Below are 19,184 nucleotides of genomic sequence, written 5' to 3' on the forward strand. Positions count from 1 at the left end.
GGGAGACTACAGCTCCCGGCGTGCCCTGCGCCGTGCCGGAGGGACGGTCCAACATGGCGGCGGGAGGGGAGCCGGGGAAGGCGGCCGGGCTGGAAGCTGAGGAGGTGTCGGTGGTGGAAGAGGCGCGGAGCTTCAAGGACCTGGTGAGGCGGAGCTGGGGCTCGCTGCGGTCCGCGCCGCTCTCGAGAAGCATCCGCCTGCCCTCGCCTCGGCAGATGAGGCCTGCGGCGGGGAGAGGGGAGGAGCTGCCCCATGCTCGGCGGAGCCGCCAGTGCCGGTGATGGGGCGACCACGTGCGCGGATGTCGCTGCGGTGCTGCGCGGGCCCGGGTTTGGGGATTGGCTGTGATGGAGACAAGCTCGACTGTGTTACAGTACGTATTTGATTGGTGACTTCGTTCGTTGCTCACTGATGCTTTGTTTCCCACTCTTTTCGATGATACTCAGGGAGTGACCGATGTCCTGTGTGAAGCTTGTGACCAGTTGGGATGGAAGGTACCAACGAAGATTCAAGTGGAAGCTATTCCTGTGGCTCTGCAGGGTAAGCAGCATGTTTCCCATCCGTAGTGTGGGGATGACTTCCCCAAAAACTCTGTGCGAATCCATTTTGCACAAACTGAGCAAATGAAAAGGGTCTGGGAGTGTTAGCTGACAGCTGGCTGAATGTCAGCCAGCAGTGTGCTCAGGTGGCCAAGAAGGCCAACGGCATCCTGGCTTATATCAGCAATAATGCAGCCAGCAGGAGCAGGGAGGTGACCATCCCTCTGTATTCAGCACTGGTGAGTGCCCACACCTCAAGTGCTGTGTTTGTTTCTTGGCCCCTCACTACAAGAAAGATGAGGAGGCCCTGGAGCATGTCCAGAAGAAAGGCAACAAAGCTATGAAGGGTCTGGAGCACAAGTCTGATGGGGAGCGGCTGAAGGAACTGAGGTTGTTTGTCTGGAGGAGGCTTGGAGAAGACTGAGACCTTAACACTCTCAGCAGTGACCTGAAAGGAGGTTGTGGGGAGCTGGGAGTTGTCTTTTCTCCCAGACAACAAAGACAGGACAAGAGCTTATGGCTTATGTTGTGCCAGTGGAGATTCAGGTTGGATATTAGGAAAAAGTTTATTCTCAGAAAGTGGAGAGCAGGCTGCTGAGGTAGGTGATAGAGTCACTGTCTCTGGAAGTGATCAAGAAATGCATGGATGTGGTACTGAAGTACATGGACTATTAGGGGCATGGTGGGGATGGGATGATGGTTGGATTAAGTGATCTTAGTGGTCTTTTCAGCCTTAATGATTCTGTGAAGTGGCAGGGCTGAGGCCATTTTCCCATCTTGTGGAAGTTCTGTATTTAGAAGTAATTTTGATCTTTGTTCTTGTGTCCTTCTCTGATGGAGCTGGAATGTTAATTTCTCTTGTAACATTGCCTTCAATTTCAAGCTTTCACATTAGTGCGTAGGTTCTTGTCTGTTCACTATATTGGATAGTTTTGGCACTCCATGGTAAATATAACTGTTCCCAGTCTTTTGAGCTTACTAGTCTGCGTCGCTTGTGGTCTTTCTGAACTACACAGGGGTATGCTGGACGCTTCTGGCATGCCTGAGGCTGTGCCTCTTCTGTTAGAGATCTAGAGAATTTGCCTCTGAAGTTGGAGATGCCATGAAATCAGATTTCTGGAGAAAGAAATAACAAAGCCACAGTGTCTTTCTGTAAACGTCCTGGAAGACTGGAAAATACCTTACTAAATTTAGCAAATATTTCTACTTCTAGAATTTCTAGTAGAATTTCTACTTCTCTTATTCAGAAAGAGTCCATCAGACAGAAGCATAATGTAGTGACACTGGTTTTAAAATGGAAATGGCTTTTCATTGCCTGCTCTCTGCTGGCACTTAACTGTTGTCGGACTCATTTAATACATATAGAAGATTCTCTTCAAAAGCAAAAGAAAAGATAACATTCCTGAGTTTTCTTCGGTTTACAGCCTGTTGGCAGCATGTTCTCAGCTGTTGGAATTTAGCAAGTGAGAATGAATCCTACAGATGAATTCTACAGTGTTGCTTTTTTTGGGGTAGGGCACTTCCCATCCCAATGTTTGCTGGCTGCAAGCAGATTTGATTATTGTTTTCATCTACAGCATAAAATACATTGTGGCTTTTGAGATGTAAGAACACTGTTATGTTACCCGGAAACATAATTGAAAGGAATTAGAACTATAACTTATAATGTACAAATGAAGTTACACTTTAGAATTCTCTGGAGATGTTTTGAAATTTGCTGTTACCTCTTTCTGTTTTCTTTCACCTTTTTTGTTTCTCGCCCTTTTTGGGGGAATGAGCAAGGGGATTTATTGCTGAGGCTATTCTTCTTATTCTTAGTGAACTCTTATGCTTTATTGCACAGTTCTTTGAAATCCACTATATTTAATACAGATTTGTAACACTTTTTGCTCTCCTTGCTATGCCTTGTAGGCAGAGATATCATTGGACTAGCAGAAACCGGCTCTGGGAAAACAGGAGCATTTGCTTTGCCAATTCTTCAAGCACTGCTGGATGCACCTCAGCGATTATTTGCTCTTGTTCTTACGCCAACAAGAGAGCTGGCCTTCCAAATTTCAGAGCAGTTTGAAGCTCTTGGGTCCTCAATTGGTGTCCACAGTGGTAAGTAGCCTTGTGATACTGGAATACTTTTGTTTTGAAGGCTTGAAGATCAGCTCCCAGAGTGCAAAGGAAAGAGTAGACAATGTTTGTATGGAGGATTGAATACAAGGTGTAAGAGTTTTGTGATGCTGATATCAGTTACAGGAGAGAAACTACTGTTAACTGTGTAGTCTTCCCTTATGGAAAACTGCAGCTCTTCAGCATTTAATGTCCAAACTGCTAAAGATGGAATAGTGAAGAATCTCCCCAGCAGTAAATTTGTATTGGTGTTACATTGCATAGAGCTCTGCTATATATGATGTAGTTTAATCTTTCCCACAGACAGTCTGTATTTACTTACTTTTTTAATATTTGCTGCTGACATAGAAGCTTTTGGGGTATTTTAAGAATTCTCAGATTCTGAGGTTGAGTTAGGCTGCAGAGTAGACTGCCTCTAGCTCTTCAACTGTGACAAAATAAGTGAGGCTGGTAGGGGCTTCAGTGTGTGGCTTAAGAGGCCTGGAAAGGTCAGGCATATACTAAAATAGAGTGAATTCTCATAAGGAAAGCAAAATTTTCATTTGTGTAGAGTTGTGAGTGGCAGGGAGTAAAAATAAGCACATTATTCTCTAGAGGTTGGCTGGTGATAAACAGAGGTATTCACTGTGCTCTGTTTGTTCTGCAGCGGTTATTGTCGGTGGAATTGATTCAATGTCTCAGTCTCTGGCCTTAGCCAAGAAACCACATATTATAATTGGTAAGTCAATATACATGAGGTATGGGGTATGAATATAATTAGATTACAGTCATCCAAAGCATTGCGGAAGCTTTTGTGTCTTTGGGGTAGCAGGAATACATCCTTCATTTGTTCCATCTTGAGGATGTTAATGTTTCTAAAATAGGTCCAAATAGCCTTCTATGAGCTCATTCCAAAGCATTCCTGCTAGATTGCCTTTATTTCTCCTGAAGTATTCAAAACCCTGGTCTCATTCTTAGTACATCTCATCTGCTGTCTGTTTTGCTTCGTGGGAGTGGGGAAGATGGGCATTCTTCATGGAACCTCGTCTTCAAAACACTTCAAGGATGAAATAGTGCTTATCTCAAAGCAACCTACTTATACTCACATTTGGTGAATAATTCATTTCTGTAACTGACAACTCTTACTTCTTTGGGTCTTAATTCTTAACTGGCTATCTCTGACTCCCTTGTAGCAACTCCTGGCCGTCTAGTGGATCACCTCGAGAACACCAAGGGCTTCAACTTACGAGCTCTGAAGTTCCTAGTGATGGATGAAGCTGACCGGATCCTTAACATGGATTTTGAGACGGAGGTAGGAATGTGCTGAAGGAGCTTTTCGGAATGCCATACAAGTCCCTTTAAATCGTTACATGCAGTCATGTAGAAAATGCAGTTCTGAGGAAGTCAGTGGCAACTTGTAACTAAAATCTCATAATTGCATGGAAGCCTGTAGTGAGAGCTAAACCTAGAGGAGTTCTGCAGAGTACTAGCTAGCAAGTAAGGAGGCATTTTGTCTGTGAAGTCAGCTGGTTTCTCTGGAATGCCTGACATTGTGTTCTACAATAAATGTCAATCATGTGCACCCTGCCGCAGGAATATTGCTTGTTTTTTGTACTGCTGTTTGACTTCTGGAGTCTGTGCTACTTAACTATCAACAAAGTATCAGCCCAAAACTTCCCATGAGAAAGGGGAAACTTGTGCCTTCTGTGAGCTAAAGTTGCATGAGTGCATGCAGCACTCTTCTCTTGGATGGCTGTTATATTTGGAAGACTAATGTCTTTACTGCTGTTGAACTCAGCATTTCTCTTTCCATTTTCCTTCTGCAGGTAGATAAGATACTGAAAGTGATTCCTCGAGACAGGAAGACGTTCCTGTTTTCTGCCACCATGACCAAGCAGGTGAGAGGCGAGTACTTTCCTTTAATTATTCTTTCATCAGGCTGTACTGTCAACTAGACTGTCTGATGTAGATACAAGGACAGAGACTTTGTCAGAAGCTTGTAGTATCGATTTACTTTGATCTTCCTAGGTTCAAAAACTCCAGCGTGCTGCTCTGAAGAATCCTGTTAAATGTGCTGTTTCTTCCAAATATCAGACGGTTGAAAAGCTACAGCAGTACTACATTTTCATCCCATCCAAATTCAAGGTATCGCTGCTTCTTCTGTTTCTTTCCTATTCTATGTCTAGTCTTACTATTCCTACATCTGCAAAGTACTTTCTCTGCCTTTATAGTTAAATTACTCTTTACTGTAGCATATTTTATTATTTTCTTAATTTCTCTTTTTTCCCCCTCTCTTTACAGGATAGCTACCTGGTTTATATTTTGAATGAACTAGCTGGAAATTCTTTCATGGTATTCTGTAGTACATGTAACAATACTCAGAGGACTGCTCTACTGCTCCGTAACCTTGGGTTCACTGCTATTCCTCTCCATGGGCAGATGAGTCAGGTAGGGGCATATCTCACATGATGGACTAGACAGGAAACATGTCACTTGGAAAATGGACTATACCATACTGAGTCACAGCTACCTTGCAGAAGCATTTCACAGTTAGTGGACTGGACTGATCCATAGATGTTAATCTAATGTGGATGCCATTGCTGATTTGTGTAATTAGAAATTAGAGAAGTGAGATTTTTCTTTTTGAGTGGTTTCTGCTACAGTTCATCCCTGTCAGTATTTCAACAAGAGCATGTTAACCAGAGTGAACATTCTCTCATTTCCTTTCTGTCCACCCCTCTTCCAGAACAAACGCTTGGGCTCTTTAAACAAGTTCAAGGCAAAGGCACGGTCTATTCTGCTGGCTACTGATGTTGCAAGCAGAGGTCTGGATATCCCACATGTGGATGTGGTGATAAACTTTGATATTCCTACGCACTCTAAGGTAAGTTAGTCTGTGTGCCAGCTGAGGGTCTTCTATCAACAGGAAGTGTAGTGTTGAAGCTAGGCAAAGGAAGAAAGACAACTTTTTCTTCTTTTCTTTCATCCTGCTGATGGGGCGTGTAGTTCACACTCATGTAGATGAAAAGAAGTTGTTCGGCCTCAAAGACTGAGTTGATATCTCAGTTTGAGTGGCCTGATCTGGGTTGCAAAACTGAATCCATAAGAGAAGTGGAGAAATGAGGGATGTTCTTTGTCTTGGTATTTCTACTCAAGAGTGTTTTATAATACTGCATTGAACAGATTACAGACTTTTCAGAAATAGTTTTAACATAGTACAGGCTTCAAGTAGGCATCTGTGTTCCTGCAATCCAGGCTTAAGCTGTGTTTAAAATATAAAATTTTCCCACATGCTCAATTGATCAAGAATGGTATCTTTGGTATGTTCCACTTCCATATCACAGATGTATAGCAAGCTGAAAAATGTGAGTTATTAGCTTTCTTCTTTGTAGAAAGCATAGTATTATCTTGTGGATGTGGCTTTGTTCATAAGCTTGGTTTCAGAAAGCACACCATTGACATACGCTTCAAGATTTGCTGCTATTTCCTGTATAGATCAAAGGTACCATGCACTGCAAACAAAAAAAAAAAGGTGGCTCATCCTTGGAGAAATTGATTTTGTCATTATGGAAAAGCAGAAGTTAAAGTTGGGAAGCGGCCACATGAATGACCTCATTACAGTTTTTGTGCACCTCCCTTTCAGCTTACTGTGTCATAGAACACGTCCTGAGTGTTCTCATGATTTAGTGATACCCACAGGTACTGCCAGTAGCATGGAGTGTTTTGACTTCCATAATGCAGTATAAAACCTGGAAAACAGCCCAGAATCATATAAATGGAATGCTCTCAGTGGAAGCTTCCAAACTGTTCTCGTTCATCCTGCCTTTCATTGTGCATGCGTATGTCCAAGACAGGCTAGGTAGAAAACTAAATCCTGAGAATGAAGGCAGAAGCATTGGCTTGATTTTATTTTCAGTATTAGCTTTCTGAGGAAGTGATAGTTCCATTAGCATCTGTGTCTTGCAGCTTCTGTCCTAAGGTCTTGAGTAGTGGTCTTTTCTTTTAGAAAGCAAGCAAAGATTAAAACCAAATACACACTTCCACAAGCCAATGTCTTATCAAACCTTTAATACTGCGTACAGTTAGTGTATCAAATCCTGACTCTTTTCTCCCCATAAAGAAAGAAACAATCATAAGGGTGCATCTGCCCCAACTCTTCCCCAAACTCTTTGCGTGTTGTGTATGTCCTATCGCTTATCAAGAAAATTGCTTTCAGGATTACATTCATCGTGTTGGAAGAACAGCTCGAGCTGGAAGATCTGGCAAATCAATCACATTTGTCACACAGTAAGTGTTTAAATGTCACAGACTTATTCTTCCCAGTTGTCTTTCAAAGCAGAGTGCATCGGCCTCATCCTTGACGAGAGGAAAATACTGTGTTTCATTTTGAGGGACCAGTTGGATTTCTTTAGTGAAAAAGGAGAGCATTCAAAGTTCAGGGAGGGGAGAGAGAAAGATCTAAGATAAATTCTAGAAGCAGCTATGCAATTATTGGAACTATTTGTTTATAACTTCACTGCATAATATATGTACATTTTTTGTAATAAGTGATACAGGTTAAATAGGTTTTCGTGTTTTTATAACTGCTGAATGAAGTCTTTGCCCAGATACTTCTCAGGTAAATCAGCAAAGCCACCCTGAAGGATGACATTATTGGGATGTATCTAAGAGTTGCTCTGCACTAGCACAAGCCAACAAAATATCTGCAATTAAGGGCAGTGTCTGTGGACAGAGGTAACTGTGAAGGCATCCCGGTTGGGCTGGTCCAGGCTAGCATCTTTTTTCAGGTATGACGTAGAGCTGTTTCAGCGCATTGAGCACCTGATTGGCAAGAAGCTGCCAGCATTCCCCATGCAAGAGGAGGAAGTTATGATGCTAACAGAGCGTGTGGCTGAGGCCCAGAGGTTTGCTCGAATGGTGAGTGGTGACACTTCATCCTTGTGTACTCTCAGTGGTGGTGTGAATTTCCTTGTCTGCCCTAACTCTTTAATCAATCTCTTGATTGTATTGCAGGAGCTGAGGGAACAGGGAGAGAAGAAGCGATCTCGGAATGGTGATGATGATGATACAGAAGAAGCTCTTGGTGTAAGGAAGAAGGTGGCAGGTGGGAAAAAGAAGAAACGAAAAGCCTTCTAGCTCAGTGTTTGGATGAACTTTTACTTTCCTGTTTATGGCTACATGAGCTTGGCAAAAATAGTCTTCACAGCCATCTGCAGTGGATTTTTTTCAGAACTGCTTAATGTTGCATTGGGCAGTCAGTCTGGAAAAGGCCTAAAAGATCTTCCTCTCTTCTGCTTCGCTGTTTACAGGCTGAGCTTGGTCATTGTGGTATAATGGTGTCAGTCTTTCAGTGAAGCCAAGTTGTCCCTTAGGGAATGGAAGCCTGTATGGTATGGCCCAGCTCATCCCCAAAGAGGTGGGTGCAGCTTTCTCATTGCTGCCGCCTCTGTCTCAGTATACAGAATCACTGAGTACCTCTGGGATCAAATTGGATTGCCAGAAGGAAGGAAGAGATGAGAAAGTTTAAAGAAGTAACCAAGTTTCCACTGTACATCCATGATGATTTTGCCTTACTGAAAGGACATGTGATTCAGAGATCTCCAAATATAGCTTAATTTTAAAGCAAATTGGTTTTATTTGTATTGTCACTGACCTGTTTTGCTTGTTTGTAATATCAGCTCTACCAGAAGGTTTTCCTCTTACATCATTCTTACTACTGATTCAGATGTCACATAAATACCTTGAGTGGGTCAGGTGAAGAGTGATCCAACAGAGAGAGCCTGTTCTGGCTGGTTGGACTGTTCACAGCCTGGAATTCAGTCGAGAGTATGTAACGATTGGTAAAACCAAGGGTAGGTCTGCATTTGGTGGCTGAGGTTTTTTTTTTTTGTTGGTTTTCTTTTGTGGTTTTGCGATTAATTCTTGTAATACTTACAAACTAACACAAGAGGGTAGTATTTACATAGAGAAACAGCCCATGAGCTGAGTGACAGACAAACAGGTTTTGAAGGGGTTCTTTTGCATCGCCCTGTTTATTCCTCTGGTAGTTTTTCTGTCTTGTATCGAGTTCAGAGTCTTATCGACTTGCAAAAATGGAAGAAGTGTACTTCACTACAGGCTAGAAGGTTAATGCTAGTTCCCTTTGGCAATAAATTTTTTTGCACTTGCCACTTTTCTTGGGCAGGAGATAGGTGAGAAGCTGCTTCATGATCATTCAACACAGAAATTTAGTGCCCATCAGAAGAAGAAAAAAACTTGGACTTTCTGCTCATGAAAGATGGTGTTCAAAATGTTATTGTTTAAGATGTAAATGGAAATCAAGAATTACTGCAATACTGAAAAATGGCAAAATTGGTATTTCATAGTATTAGCATGTATCTTAATATACATTTGTTCTGGTCAGAATGTTCTTATACTTTTGAGGCAAGACATTCTAGAAAAGGTGGGTTTTGACTAAGCTATTTTGAAATAGAGGCAACATGTGTTATGTTGTCTTTCCTCTTAATGAGAAAGAGATGTACTCACTGTTGTGAGAAGTGTCTGTGTCCTTTGTCCTTCTTTTCTAGTAGTTTACTCAAATTTTCCAAATATTCACTTTCAAGTATGATAATTCTAAAGCAGTGTAGGCTCAATGGCAGATACATAACGCCACAGAACTCAGGTCTATTGACAGCTGAAAATATTCTTACAGTTGAGGAAGTGTGCGCAAATCTTTTATTGATCTTGGTGCAGAGAGGCAAAACGACAAAGTATATTAATTCTGCACGTGCCTTTAGTAGTCATTCCCTTAGGTAAGAGGAAATAGCCGTAAGATAAGAAAGTAAAGAAAGACAGGGAGCTGTTAGAAAGGGTCCAGAGGAGGGCCACAGAGTGATCAGGGGACTGGAGCACCTCCCCTACGAAGACAGGCTGAGGGAGCTGGGCTTGTTCAGCCTGGAGAAAAGAAGGCTGTGGGGTGACATCACTGCAGTACTGCAGTACCTAATGGGAACCTACAAACAGGAGGGGAATCAACTCTTTGAAAGGGTTGATAACTTCAGGACAGAGGGAAATGGTTTTAAGTTGAGGGAGGGAAGATTTAGGTTGGATGTCAGGGGGAAGTTCTTTACCATGAGAGTGGTGAGGTGCTGGAACAGGCTGCCCAGAGAGGCTGTGGATGCCCCATCCCTGGAGGTGTTCAAGGCTAGGTTAGATGGGGCCCTGGGCAGCCTGGTCTAGTATGAAATGTGGAGGCTGGTGGCCCTGCATGTGGCAGGGGGGTTGGAGATTCATCATCCTTGAAGTCCCTTCCAACCTTGGCCAATCTGTGATACACCAGAGATGAGAAAATAGAGGAATTTGAGTGAGCATGAGATGCAAATGCTGTGGAGCAAGGGAGCTCTCAACTGCTCTTCTGGTTTGCAGATAGTTGAATGCAGTGATTCACAAACTGAACAGGATTGGACCTGCTATCAACAAACAAAGGTTATACCTCTCTGAGTCCCTAGTCTCTTGATGATAAGCCTGTCAATACTATCCTAGCAATGTAACTTAGGTGGCATACAGAGTCAACCTTATAAAATGATGTGGAGGGCAATTTTATTGCTGGAGGAGGTGGGACAGGGTCATTCTTTCTGGAAATTGCTGATGCTTAATTGACAGAGCCTCTACTCATTTGTTGGGTGGAAGATTGCATCAGCAGGGAGGATCTGTCATGACCCTTCTTGGGATCAAAGGTCCTCTACTGGCAAGAGTAGTGCAGGAGAGTAGTAGTTTACTCCTTATAAAAAGGATGTAGAGTCACTCCTTAAGTCACCCCTGGACAGCTGGCCACCTCCCTTTGGGTGGTACGACAAACCATAGAAGTCCTTGGTGCAAGAAAAGCAAAGGTCTGCCCCCACCCACATTCTCACTGGTGCCTCACCTACCTGCTACAGGTATGCACATTCAATTTCAACCAAAAATATCTCAACAGGTTGAAGTGACAGGAAATAGTTTCATACTGTGAAGATGTTATAAGGGTTGGGCTGGAGGGTGTTTATATAACTGAAGTAGGATAGGGAGTGTCTAAAAATAAAATTTAGTCAAAACATCTCACATCCAGACTAAAGGAAAATCTGTAGATGGTTTAATGAGACATGAAGGGAGAAAAAGGAAGAAGACCTGTCCCTCTGGATAATAGAAAACACCAGTACTGATATGTGTTTGGCTTTGTGCTTCTGTATAAGAACTACTGCCAGTGTGTTTGTTCAGTCAGGTGGACACTTAGGGGGTAATTCTGAAGCACACTTCTGTGAGAGCCTCTCAAGCCTCTGCACATCAGAGAGCTGAGGTGAAGGATTAATCTTGGTGCCATAAAGCAGGATCAGGCTAGAACAACCTGCCAGTTTTTATAGTTGAAACTCAAACAGTTCAATAAAAACCATATTCTCAAGATACCTTCAGAAGAGATGTTTGCAGTTTGAAACAGTTCTGTACTTCCCAAAGTCGATGACATGATTGTTTATGTGCTTGTAATGATATAAAAAATGCTTTATAGTTTTGATTTTCTAATGCTGCACAGATGTCTACGTCAAGCAGTAAAGAACGGGGATATTGTGTCTTTCAATTTAATGTTACAGAGACAGCAGAGGTGGGAAGAGCCTTTGGGGAGGAAGAGTGAAATTGAACACTGGTGTCAGGGATGAAAGTAGTGTTGTGTGCAGGCCTATCTGTAGGAAACCAAAACTAGGGTTTCCTTTTTTTTTTTTTTTTTTTTTTTTTTTTTTGTTATTCTGCATAAATATTGAGAGGATAGCTGCCAAAAGGTAGCGTCCTTTGCAATCCCACCATGGTCCGGACCATGAAGTGCGTTCTATGATTGCAAACCCCCTGAAATAGAGATGACAAAGAGAGTGAGCTGTATGTGATAACATTCTAGCATGAACCATTTATCTGTGCTTTGAAGAGCCTTAGTTTTAGGTAGGAACTCTGAGTAAGAAGTGATTGGGAATCTGGAAGGACTGTTTATGAAGTGAAGCTGAAATTAGAAAACATTCACAGTTGTGCCAAGCGCAGGAAAAAGGAAAATATCCAACATACTTAAGAGCCATTGGAAGTACTTGAGAAGGAATGAAATTGATTGCATGACTTGTGGAAGACAGAGGCATGTACCAAGCATTTTGATTTTATATAAATATTAACTCTTGTATAAATATGAAGTTGTGGTCTGCCTTAGGTAGCATGTGAGGAGCTCCTGTGAACATTTGAGCAAGTAATTCTTGTAAATGTTGCAGAGCAAACAAATACTGTAAAAATCCAGTTTTGTTGCCAGAAGTAGTTATGTGGTCACTCTGGATTCTTACTGACTCTTTTCTAAATACTTAGCAATTCATTTTGTGGAAAAACTCTCAATGTGTAAACTCAGAGAATCAGAATATGAGTTTCTGACATAGAAGCCCAAGCTTTGGTTTAACCCCTGAACTTAGAGGAGAAAGAAAAAAACAAAGTTGAAAGAAGTTTTCTTAGTCTATAGATGATTTTTTTCTCCTTATCAAACTATGAAAGCTGCCAGGTAACTACTTAAAAGGAAAAACAGAAGTTGTTTTCCCTTTGGTATCTGAAAAGAATGGTTTTTCCCTCTCTGGTCCAGGGACAGATACAGCTATGCCAGCGGTGCTGTATCTTCTCCTGAGGACCATCATGTTGTCCCTTGGAGTTTGTTCAGTGCTTCTCAGGGATTTATCTGGAAGCCTGAACCTGGGCTAACTGGAGGCTAACACAGAGTAATTCAGCACGCCTGCAAGGAAGAGTGCGTACAGCAACATTTTCTTTGCCTTCTGTGCTGGAGGATCATCATAATTGCAGAGATATACTTGCTGCTTCTCTGCCTTTTTGAAATAAACTCCAGAGATAAGGCTGTCAGAAGCTTCTGCCTTCCATTACACACTGAGCTTGGTATTTCCAAGTATTCCTGAGGAATGGGAGACACACTGTGGGCTTTCTTTGCCAAAAGGGTAAATACTTTATCTTCCATTCAAATCCTTATAAAGGCAGAGATATAACCCTGTTGACAGGCCTCTAGTTGGCATATTTCCATGTGGACTGATTTAAATTCTCTTTATCCTTGTTAAGATTTTTTCACACACAAATATATCTTTGTGCAAAGAAAGGCAAAGAGCAAATCCTGCTCTGCAAGTCATTTGTGTGAGGTAGAAGGGAGGATTTCATGATAAGATTGAATTGATTTGGTTATGCTGGCTTTCCAGAAGGGAGTGATTCCTTTGTGTGTTCTTCTTGTCCTACTGTTCATTCTGTTAACAGAGTTAAAAATTAAATCTCTTGGTTTTGACCTAGGAAAAGGTCTATGCACAACGATGTTGGAGTCACAATAACAACTTCTTCCCTGGAGTCACAGTGTAATTGGGGTGCAGGATCCCTGGAGCAAGCCTGAGAGAGAAGCTTGTTTAGTTTTATTTAAAGCAACAAAAAATAAGGAATGGTAAATTTGCCACTGATGGCTGGTTTCCTATTGCTGCTGTTCATGTGCGTGCATACAGCTGCTTATCTTTGTGTATTCCAGAGGCTCTGTATGGTTGTTAACGACGGGTCATTCCAAAATACAATCAACAGCATTGAAGCAGATGCCCTAATAGACTCCACCGGCAGAACCTAAACAGTCAGTTTTCCTTCCCTCCAATTGCAGATCTCAAATGCCTCTTAAAGATTCTGCAGATCTATGGGTGATTTTCCACTAGATACTCAAGTCCTGTAGGTGTTTCTTTGTTTAAGGCTTTCTGCACCCTTTGATGAGGACTGCTTTAATATTAACTTGGAATCTTGGAGTCACTCTTCCAAATACCAATAAAAGTTTAGGTGAAAATGCAAAGTTGTAAAAAATGCAAACAGAGTATTGGCTCTACTGTCCAGAATAGATCAACTATAATCATTTGTTACTTTGTTATCTGTGTAATGAATATCAGAAATAACTTGCTAGTCTACACGTACTAAGATCAAATTTAGAGAGAGCCTCCCTTCCACCTGTTTGGTGGTCTGGTGCAGCCAGGCTTGCTCTTGTCAGTCAGGTTTGTAGTGGGTCCCTGCAAAGTGTTGTTAGCACACTGGCCCTTTGGTTCTTCCAATGCTCTCAGTCAGATATGACTACTTTTACTCTGGTTAAATTGCCTTTATGTAGTTCAAAAGATGAATTTTTGGAAACCCCCTCCATGATTTCTGGGCTATCTCACTTTGAAAATGCCAGTGCTTCTTTTGCAAGTCAGATGCTACCATCTGGTCTGCCCTATAAATGGCTCTTTGTGGTTAATGGGGGCTCTCCCTCCCCATCACTGCGTGGTTAAGCTGATGCAAGGACAATTGCTGTAATTATGATCTCTGCTCTTTTCGTGAGTATGTGACTGCCATGTTCCTTTGAAAATCCAACTGCAGGCAGTTGTGGCTCTTTTGAATTCAACAGAAGCTGCTTACTTTAAGAAAGATGTGGTCGGTGCAAGGCTCTGTAGCCTCCAGCTGCTGATAAATCTGTTGTACAAGGGAAGGGCACCTTGCTGGCAGGCATAGTCTCAGTGAAATCCTCTTTATCTCATACACACAGCAGAGGTTCTGAGGGTTTTGGTTTGTTTTGTTGCTTTGTGTGTTTTCTTTCCTTTTTGTTTTTTAATTAAAAACAAAACAAAAAACAACAACAAACCCCTTGGGAAGCTGTTTGCTTGTTCTTTCTTGGCAAGGAAGACAGAAACCCTCAAGCAGCAGTATTTGTTTGTCCTTTGCCAAGCAGGACACAGATTAGGTCCTTAAGCAGGACCCTCCCTTGCCATGTTCTTTAGCCTCACTTGCCTGAGCCAGGGCAGCCTCCTGGTGGGAGGGCTTAGCTGTGTTGGCCATGTCAACCCTGCGCTTCTCTGATGAACTCCACAGAACTGTGTGCTACCAGTTCGTGTAGTTGGTGCTTTCCTTATTCTTCTGAGGTTAACATCCAAAAATATGCTGAAGTCTGCAGGAAGGGTTGTGCAGTGGTTATTGACATGTGAAAATGGAAGGATAAAGATGACATTAAAGATGACATAAAGATGACTAGTGAGAGAGAAGTTTTTCACAAGCTGGATGCTAAGTTGCATAGAGCTGTTACTTCTAGATGGGGATAGACCTTTTGGAAGCAGAAATGTGAAGCCAACCATGGCGAGGAGACTTTGTCTTGCTTGAAGTTGTCTGACTTTCAGGATCTGGACATTCATCTAATTGGCCTTACACTGACTGTACAAATGTGTAATTTTCTGCCTGCTTTGCTGAAGTAAGATAACTGCACTAGAAGCCATGGTGAGCCTTAAAATGAATCTTGGATTGAAGGAAATTTCTGGTGAATGTGTGCACTGCCCCAGATCCAGCTTTACTTAGAAGTGTTTGAGGTACAAGCCAGGGCAGCCTGACGTAGGAGGCTGTACTGGAACCTCCAAGCAGGTTAGCCTGCCCGCTTACCTCAGAGAAATCTTATTGCCTAGGTGAGCAGAAAGTTGCAAGCTCCACTTTTTTTGCTCTGTCTGCAGGATTTCATCACCACTCAGTCCTCTCCCACTTTCCAATCAGATAAAGCTGACCAAGGGACTCCACTAACCTTGGGAAGCATTCAGTGATGGAGATCCTGGGTGGTGCTGCCATGTAGGAACAGCCTGGAGCCACCTCTGCCATAATGTAAGGAAGGGAATTTCCTTGCATGGCCTGGGGCAGGGAGCTCCTCTGCCCACAGCTCCCAGGGTGCAGCTCCTTCGCTGCCTTCCAGACTCAGTGCACGCTGGCTTATTTATTCCAAGGGCTTCGTGTAATTAACTGGCACCCAAGTGCTTTGCTCCTAAAGCTGGCACAGGCCTGCTGAACTCTGCTGAGATCTTCTCTAAGCAGGATTTCATCATGCTTGGTGTGCCCCAGAACATGATGCCTTTTTTGAGCTTCCAGTAGTTTGAGCTTTTTTGGGACATGCCATCTCCTCACTCTCTTTAGCTATCCCTACATGTCTGACTCCTTTCCTTCACCATGATAGCCTCATGCATTCATCATTTGTTTGTGCCCTTTTCTAAGCACCTGTTGCACCCTGCCCTGCTTGCCTTGCCTCTTGTAGGCAGATCTCTAAGATACTCAGATACTCAGCCAGTTCTTTGTTTTGCTGTTCACATCACACCATGATGTGGTCCTGCAGACACTTCTTGCTAATAGGCATAATAGGTAGATGCCTGCCTGGGCCATTTTCCTCCAGCACTCCCCATCTTGCGTTTTCCAGGGTGTGGGTAGATGCAAACTGTCTCAGCAGTTCCTGAATTGTTCTTCCTCTCTTGATGGCAATGTAGGAGACGCCTCTGTGCTTTGAAGCCTCTTGCCAGAGGAGTTTACTTACAGCCCCATGCAGGTGGAGGTTCCCTCATTGCACAACTGCAAGCATATCTCATCTAGTCATGATGGACTGAGATCTGTGTTTATGGATGCTGTAGAGTTTAGAAGATATAAAACAATAAAGTCAATGAAGCAAGGCAGTAGAAACTATATTGCCTGGGCCCACCGGACCAATCTCCTCATGCTTGACAGTGTGAAACTGCTTGTTAGAAAGAGATCATTCATTTATTGTCAGCAACTTGTCTTAATCTGTTTGGTGAGTAAGGAAAGGGATGGTTAAATAGAGGGCAAACCTATCAAAATTTTCTGCTGCATTGAAAGAGCAAGATACATCCTAAACAGTAGAACTCAATAGATTCATTTATCTCTACTTAATAAATACAAATGACTAGATAGGAAAGTCAGATTTCAACTGGCCAGCGGAAGTTTTAACCACATGTACAGCTAGATTAACCACTACCGAGATTCGGGATCAACTGTTATGTAAGTCCAAACATTTTTTTAATTGGAAATGGAATAGCAACAGATGCTGTTTGCTAAAGAAAGCCGACTGTCGTGTAACACATCCAGAATGTGTGTTTTGTTTGGCAGAATCACACGTGGATTGTCACTTTCCTTTGCCCTTACCTCTAGGGAAAAACATGCTGCTAATCAGACAGGTGAATCATTATTAGTTGGGTTTATTTCTTACTTGGGTTGTCACATGAGAACAAAGCCTAACATAATGCAGCTCCAGTTCAGCACAGCTTCAGATCCACTGAGTGATTTCAGTTCTGGCTGAAGGAAAGCGACCATGAGATGGCTTGTCAGGTTGTGGCTGGCTCCTTAGAGCAGGATAGACTGTGTAGGCTGTGAAAGGCTAGTGTGCTAAGTCATAGGGCTAGTGGTGATTCATCAGCTGCCTCACTGCAGAATACCACTGAGATGCTAATTCCTGTAGTGTAAGATCTCATGGTAACTGCTGCCTTTACGTGCATTGTGGCCCTGTAACCTTAGCCCATTCCACGCATGATGCCATATGCCACATGCCAAACAGGTCAGAGCCAAAATGTGTGGTGATTCCTTTTGCCTTTTAAAAATGTAAACACGAAGGTGATGATTTTTCTGTATGGTTAAATAAGCCACCCAGCAGGTCCCATAGGTGTGGTACTGCTTACTCTGAAAACATGGTGGTGATTCCTGGTGCTCAACAGCAGCTAGGTGTTAGCTTGGGGTGAGATCCTGTATGTGCCCATGGCTTCCTGGAAAAGCACTTCAAAGCCTTTCCACAGGACAGGTGTTCCCTTGCCAGTAGACTTTTTATTACTACGAACAAATGTCTGTTGGAGTGGTTTGTTAATAATGAGCAAGGAAAGGATTATCAGGCAATGCAGTGACTGTGAAAGAGGAGCAGAACCTGCTGCAGGAAGGTCATAGCTCCATTTGCCCTATCACACACACACCAAGAGCAGTCCCTCATCTCTCTAATGTTTTGTTGGATTGCTCCTATCATTAGCTGAAGCTGTGTTTGCATTTCTAAGAAGGTTAATTGGCAACTACACCTTCAATAAATTAAACCTTTCCCTGGAGTATGACTGTCACTAGGGGGGATGTCACTTCGTTTATCAAACAGAGCAGTCCAGGGCTGCTGAGTCTGGAAAGAAGCAGGAAGCAGGGAGTCCAGAGAGTGAGTTTAGTTGTTCCTTAGTTGAGGTTATTGGTCCAAATTGGACCAAACCAAAATCCATCTGGCACGTACTATCTTTCTCCATACTGCATGCCAGAAGCCTTGCAAACCTGTCTCCTCTCTGCTAAGTCCTCTCTATTTGACTACTAATAATGACAGGATATTTTTGTTCTTCCCCCTAGCTTCAGGGTGCTCCTGGGCTGTCAGGAAGTTTGGAGGAAAAGTAATTAAGGCCAAAGAAATGGCAGCCTGCCTTATCTCCCTGGTTTGGATATCCTTTCCCCCTTCCAGTCCTGGGCCCAGCACCAGACTGGATGTTCCCGGAGTGGGGAGGTTTCTATGTGATGTTCACCAGCATTGTGTTGTTTTCTAACTCATCACTGCTTATTGTTTGGGTATGCCTGTGTAAATGTGGCATGTTTGCAATGTCTTTCATGACCACCAAGGACAGGAAGGCGAACACACCAGTGTGATAGCAGACAGCACCAGTTTTATCTGGAATGCAGGCTTTAGGTGAAGCAGAAACCATCCCAGCAGCAGGAGGTCCCACCATCTGGTCTGAATCACCAGTGGAAATTTCCTTTTGAAGTTTCAAAAGAAGGTTGGATTTTTGGTGTGATGAAGAGTGCACGTACTCCTTGCTGTATGAGCTGCTCCTTGCATTAGGCTGCATATGCTAGGAGGTGGTTTTCCTTTGCATTTATTGGAAAATATAAAACACTGAGTGAGAATTCTATGCACAGATTGCAGCACCCTCCAGTCAGCTCTCCCCTTGAGATCTCCACTCTTTATTATGATAGAATTAAAGAGAGGATAATGAAATGGATTAGATTAGGACCTCAGCTCCACTTCTCAAGTACTTAATCTCTCTGGCGAGGATTCAAATATATGGCCTAAGTGCTCCATCTTTACAAAGGGCAGCTACTGCATTAAGCAGCATTTATAGAGTGCAGATCAAGAAGAGCTCCTGCCCCAGAGGAGCATATACTGAGCTTCCTGCAGTGAATTTTTAGGGCAAAGCACTTTCTGTGATGTTGCTGCTTGCAACTATCCTTTCTCTCCTAGCCTGCCTGGCTCCTGCTTTAACCACCCCTTTCACCTTACAAATACCATATTGTATCTATTTTTAATACCTGTTGCAGTGGTAGAGGCAGTAGAACCACAGGTGAGCAGGGCTGGGTGCGGCTGCTGCTACCTGTGCATGCCTGCGTGCAGGAATGTGTGTCTGTGCACAGCGGTGTGCCCAGCGAGATCAGCTGCAGTGAGGGGCAGCACTTCACAGGAGCAAGCAGCTGGGGCTGGAATGCTATCACAGGCACACCCATTTAAACTTCTGCCTCAGTTAAACAGATACAATGGGGTACTGTTTCCCCATGCTTTTTCTCCCAAGTACAACTACTTGAATATGTATCATGATGTCATCGATTTTAATGCTGCTTAACCGGCAAATGGAGAGGCATGCATAAAGTAAACATCGCTATGGCCCCTGGGGAGCTTAATGTCAGTCAACGGTCACACCAGAGGAT

At 43.0% G+C, this 19,184-nt stretch overlaps 1 protein-coding gene across 1 annotated transcript; it reads left to right on the top strand.

Annotated features, from left to right (window-relative positions):
• The first annotated feature begins 38 nt into the window (after positions 1-38).
• DDX47 (DEAD-box helicase 47) lies at positions 39-8,263 on the top strand. The gene is made up of 12 exons (XM_042890508.1): positions 39-143; positions 447-540; positions 2,451-2,639; positions 3,304-3,375; positions 3,830-3,948; positions 4,463-4,534; positions 4,665-4,781; positions 4,938-5,084; positions 5,383-5,520; positions 6,853-6,923; positions 7,424-7,553; positions 7,650-8,263. Exons 1-12 carry the CDS (start codon positions 54-56, stop codon positions 7,770-7,772), a joined length of 1,362 nt encoding a protein of 453 aa, XP_042746442.1. The 5' UTR covers positions 39-53; the 3' UTR covers positions 7,773-8,263.
• Positions 8,264-19,184: the final 10,921 nt, after the last annotated feature.

The sequence above is a fragment of the Lagopus leucura genome, unplaced genomic scaffold (genome assembly GCF_019238085.1).
Source record: "Lagopus leucura isolate 7727_CA_CO unplaced genomic scaffold, USGS_WTPT01 Super-Scaffold_100159, whole genome shotgun sequence".
NCBI lineage: Eukaryota > Metazoa > Chordata > Aves > Galliformes > Phasianidae > Lagopus > Lagopus leucura.

Coding starts and splice junctions, on each gene's coding strand:
- DDX47 (XM_042890508.1), top strand. CDS start 54: ATGGCGGCGGGAGGGGAGCCGGGGAAGGCGGCCGGGCTGGAAGCTGAG. Junction 4,535..4,664: donor CTGCCACCATGACCAAGCAG/GTGAGAGGCGAG, acceptor TGATCTTCCTAG/GTTCAAAAACTCCAGCGTGC. Junction 5,085..5,382: donor TCCATGGGCAGATGAGTCAG/GTAGGGGCATAT, acceptor CCCCTCTTCCAG/AACAAACGCTTGGGCTCTTT.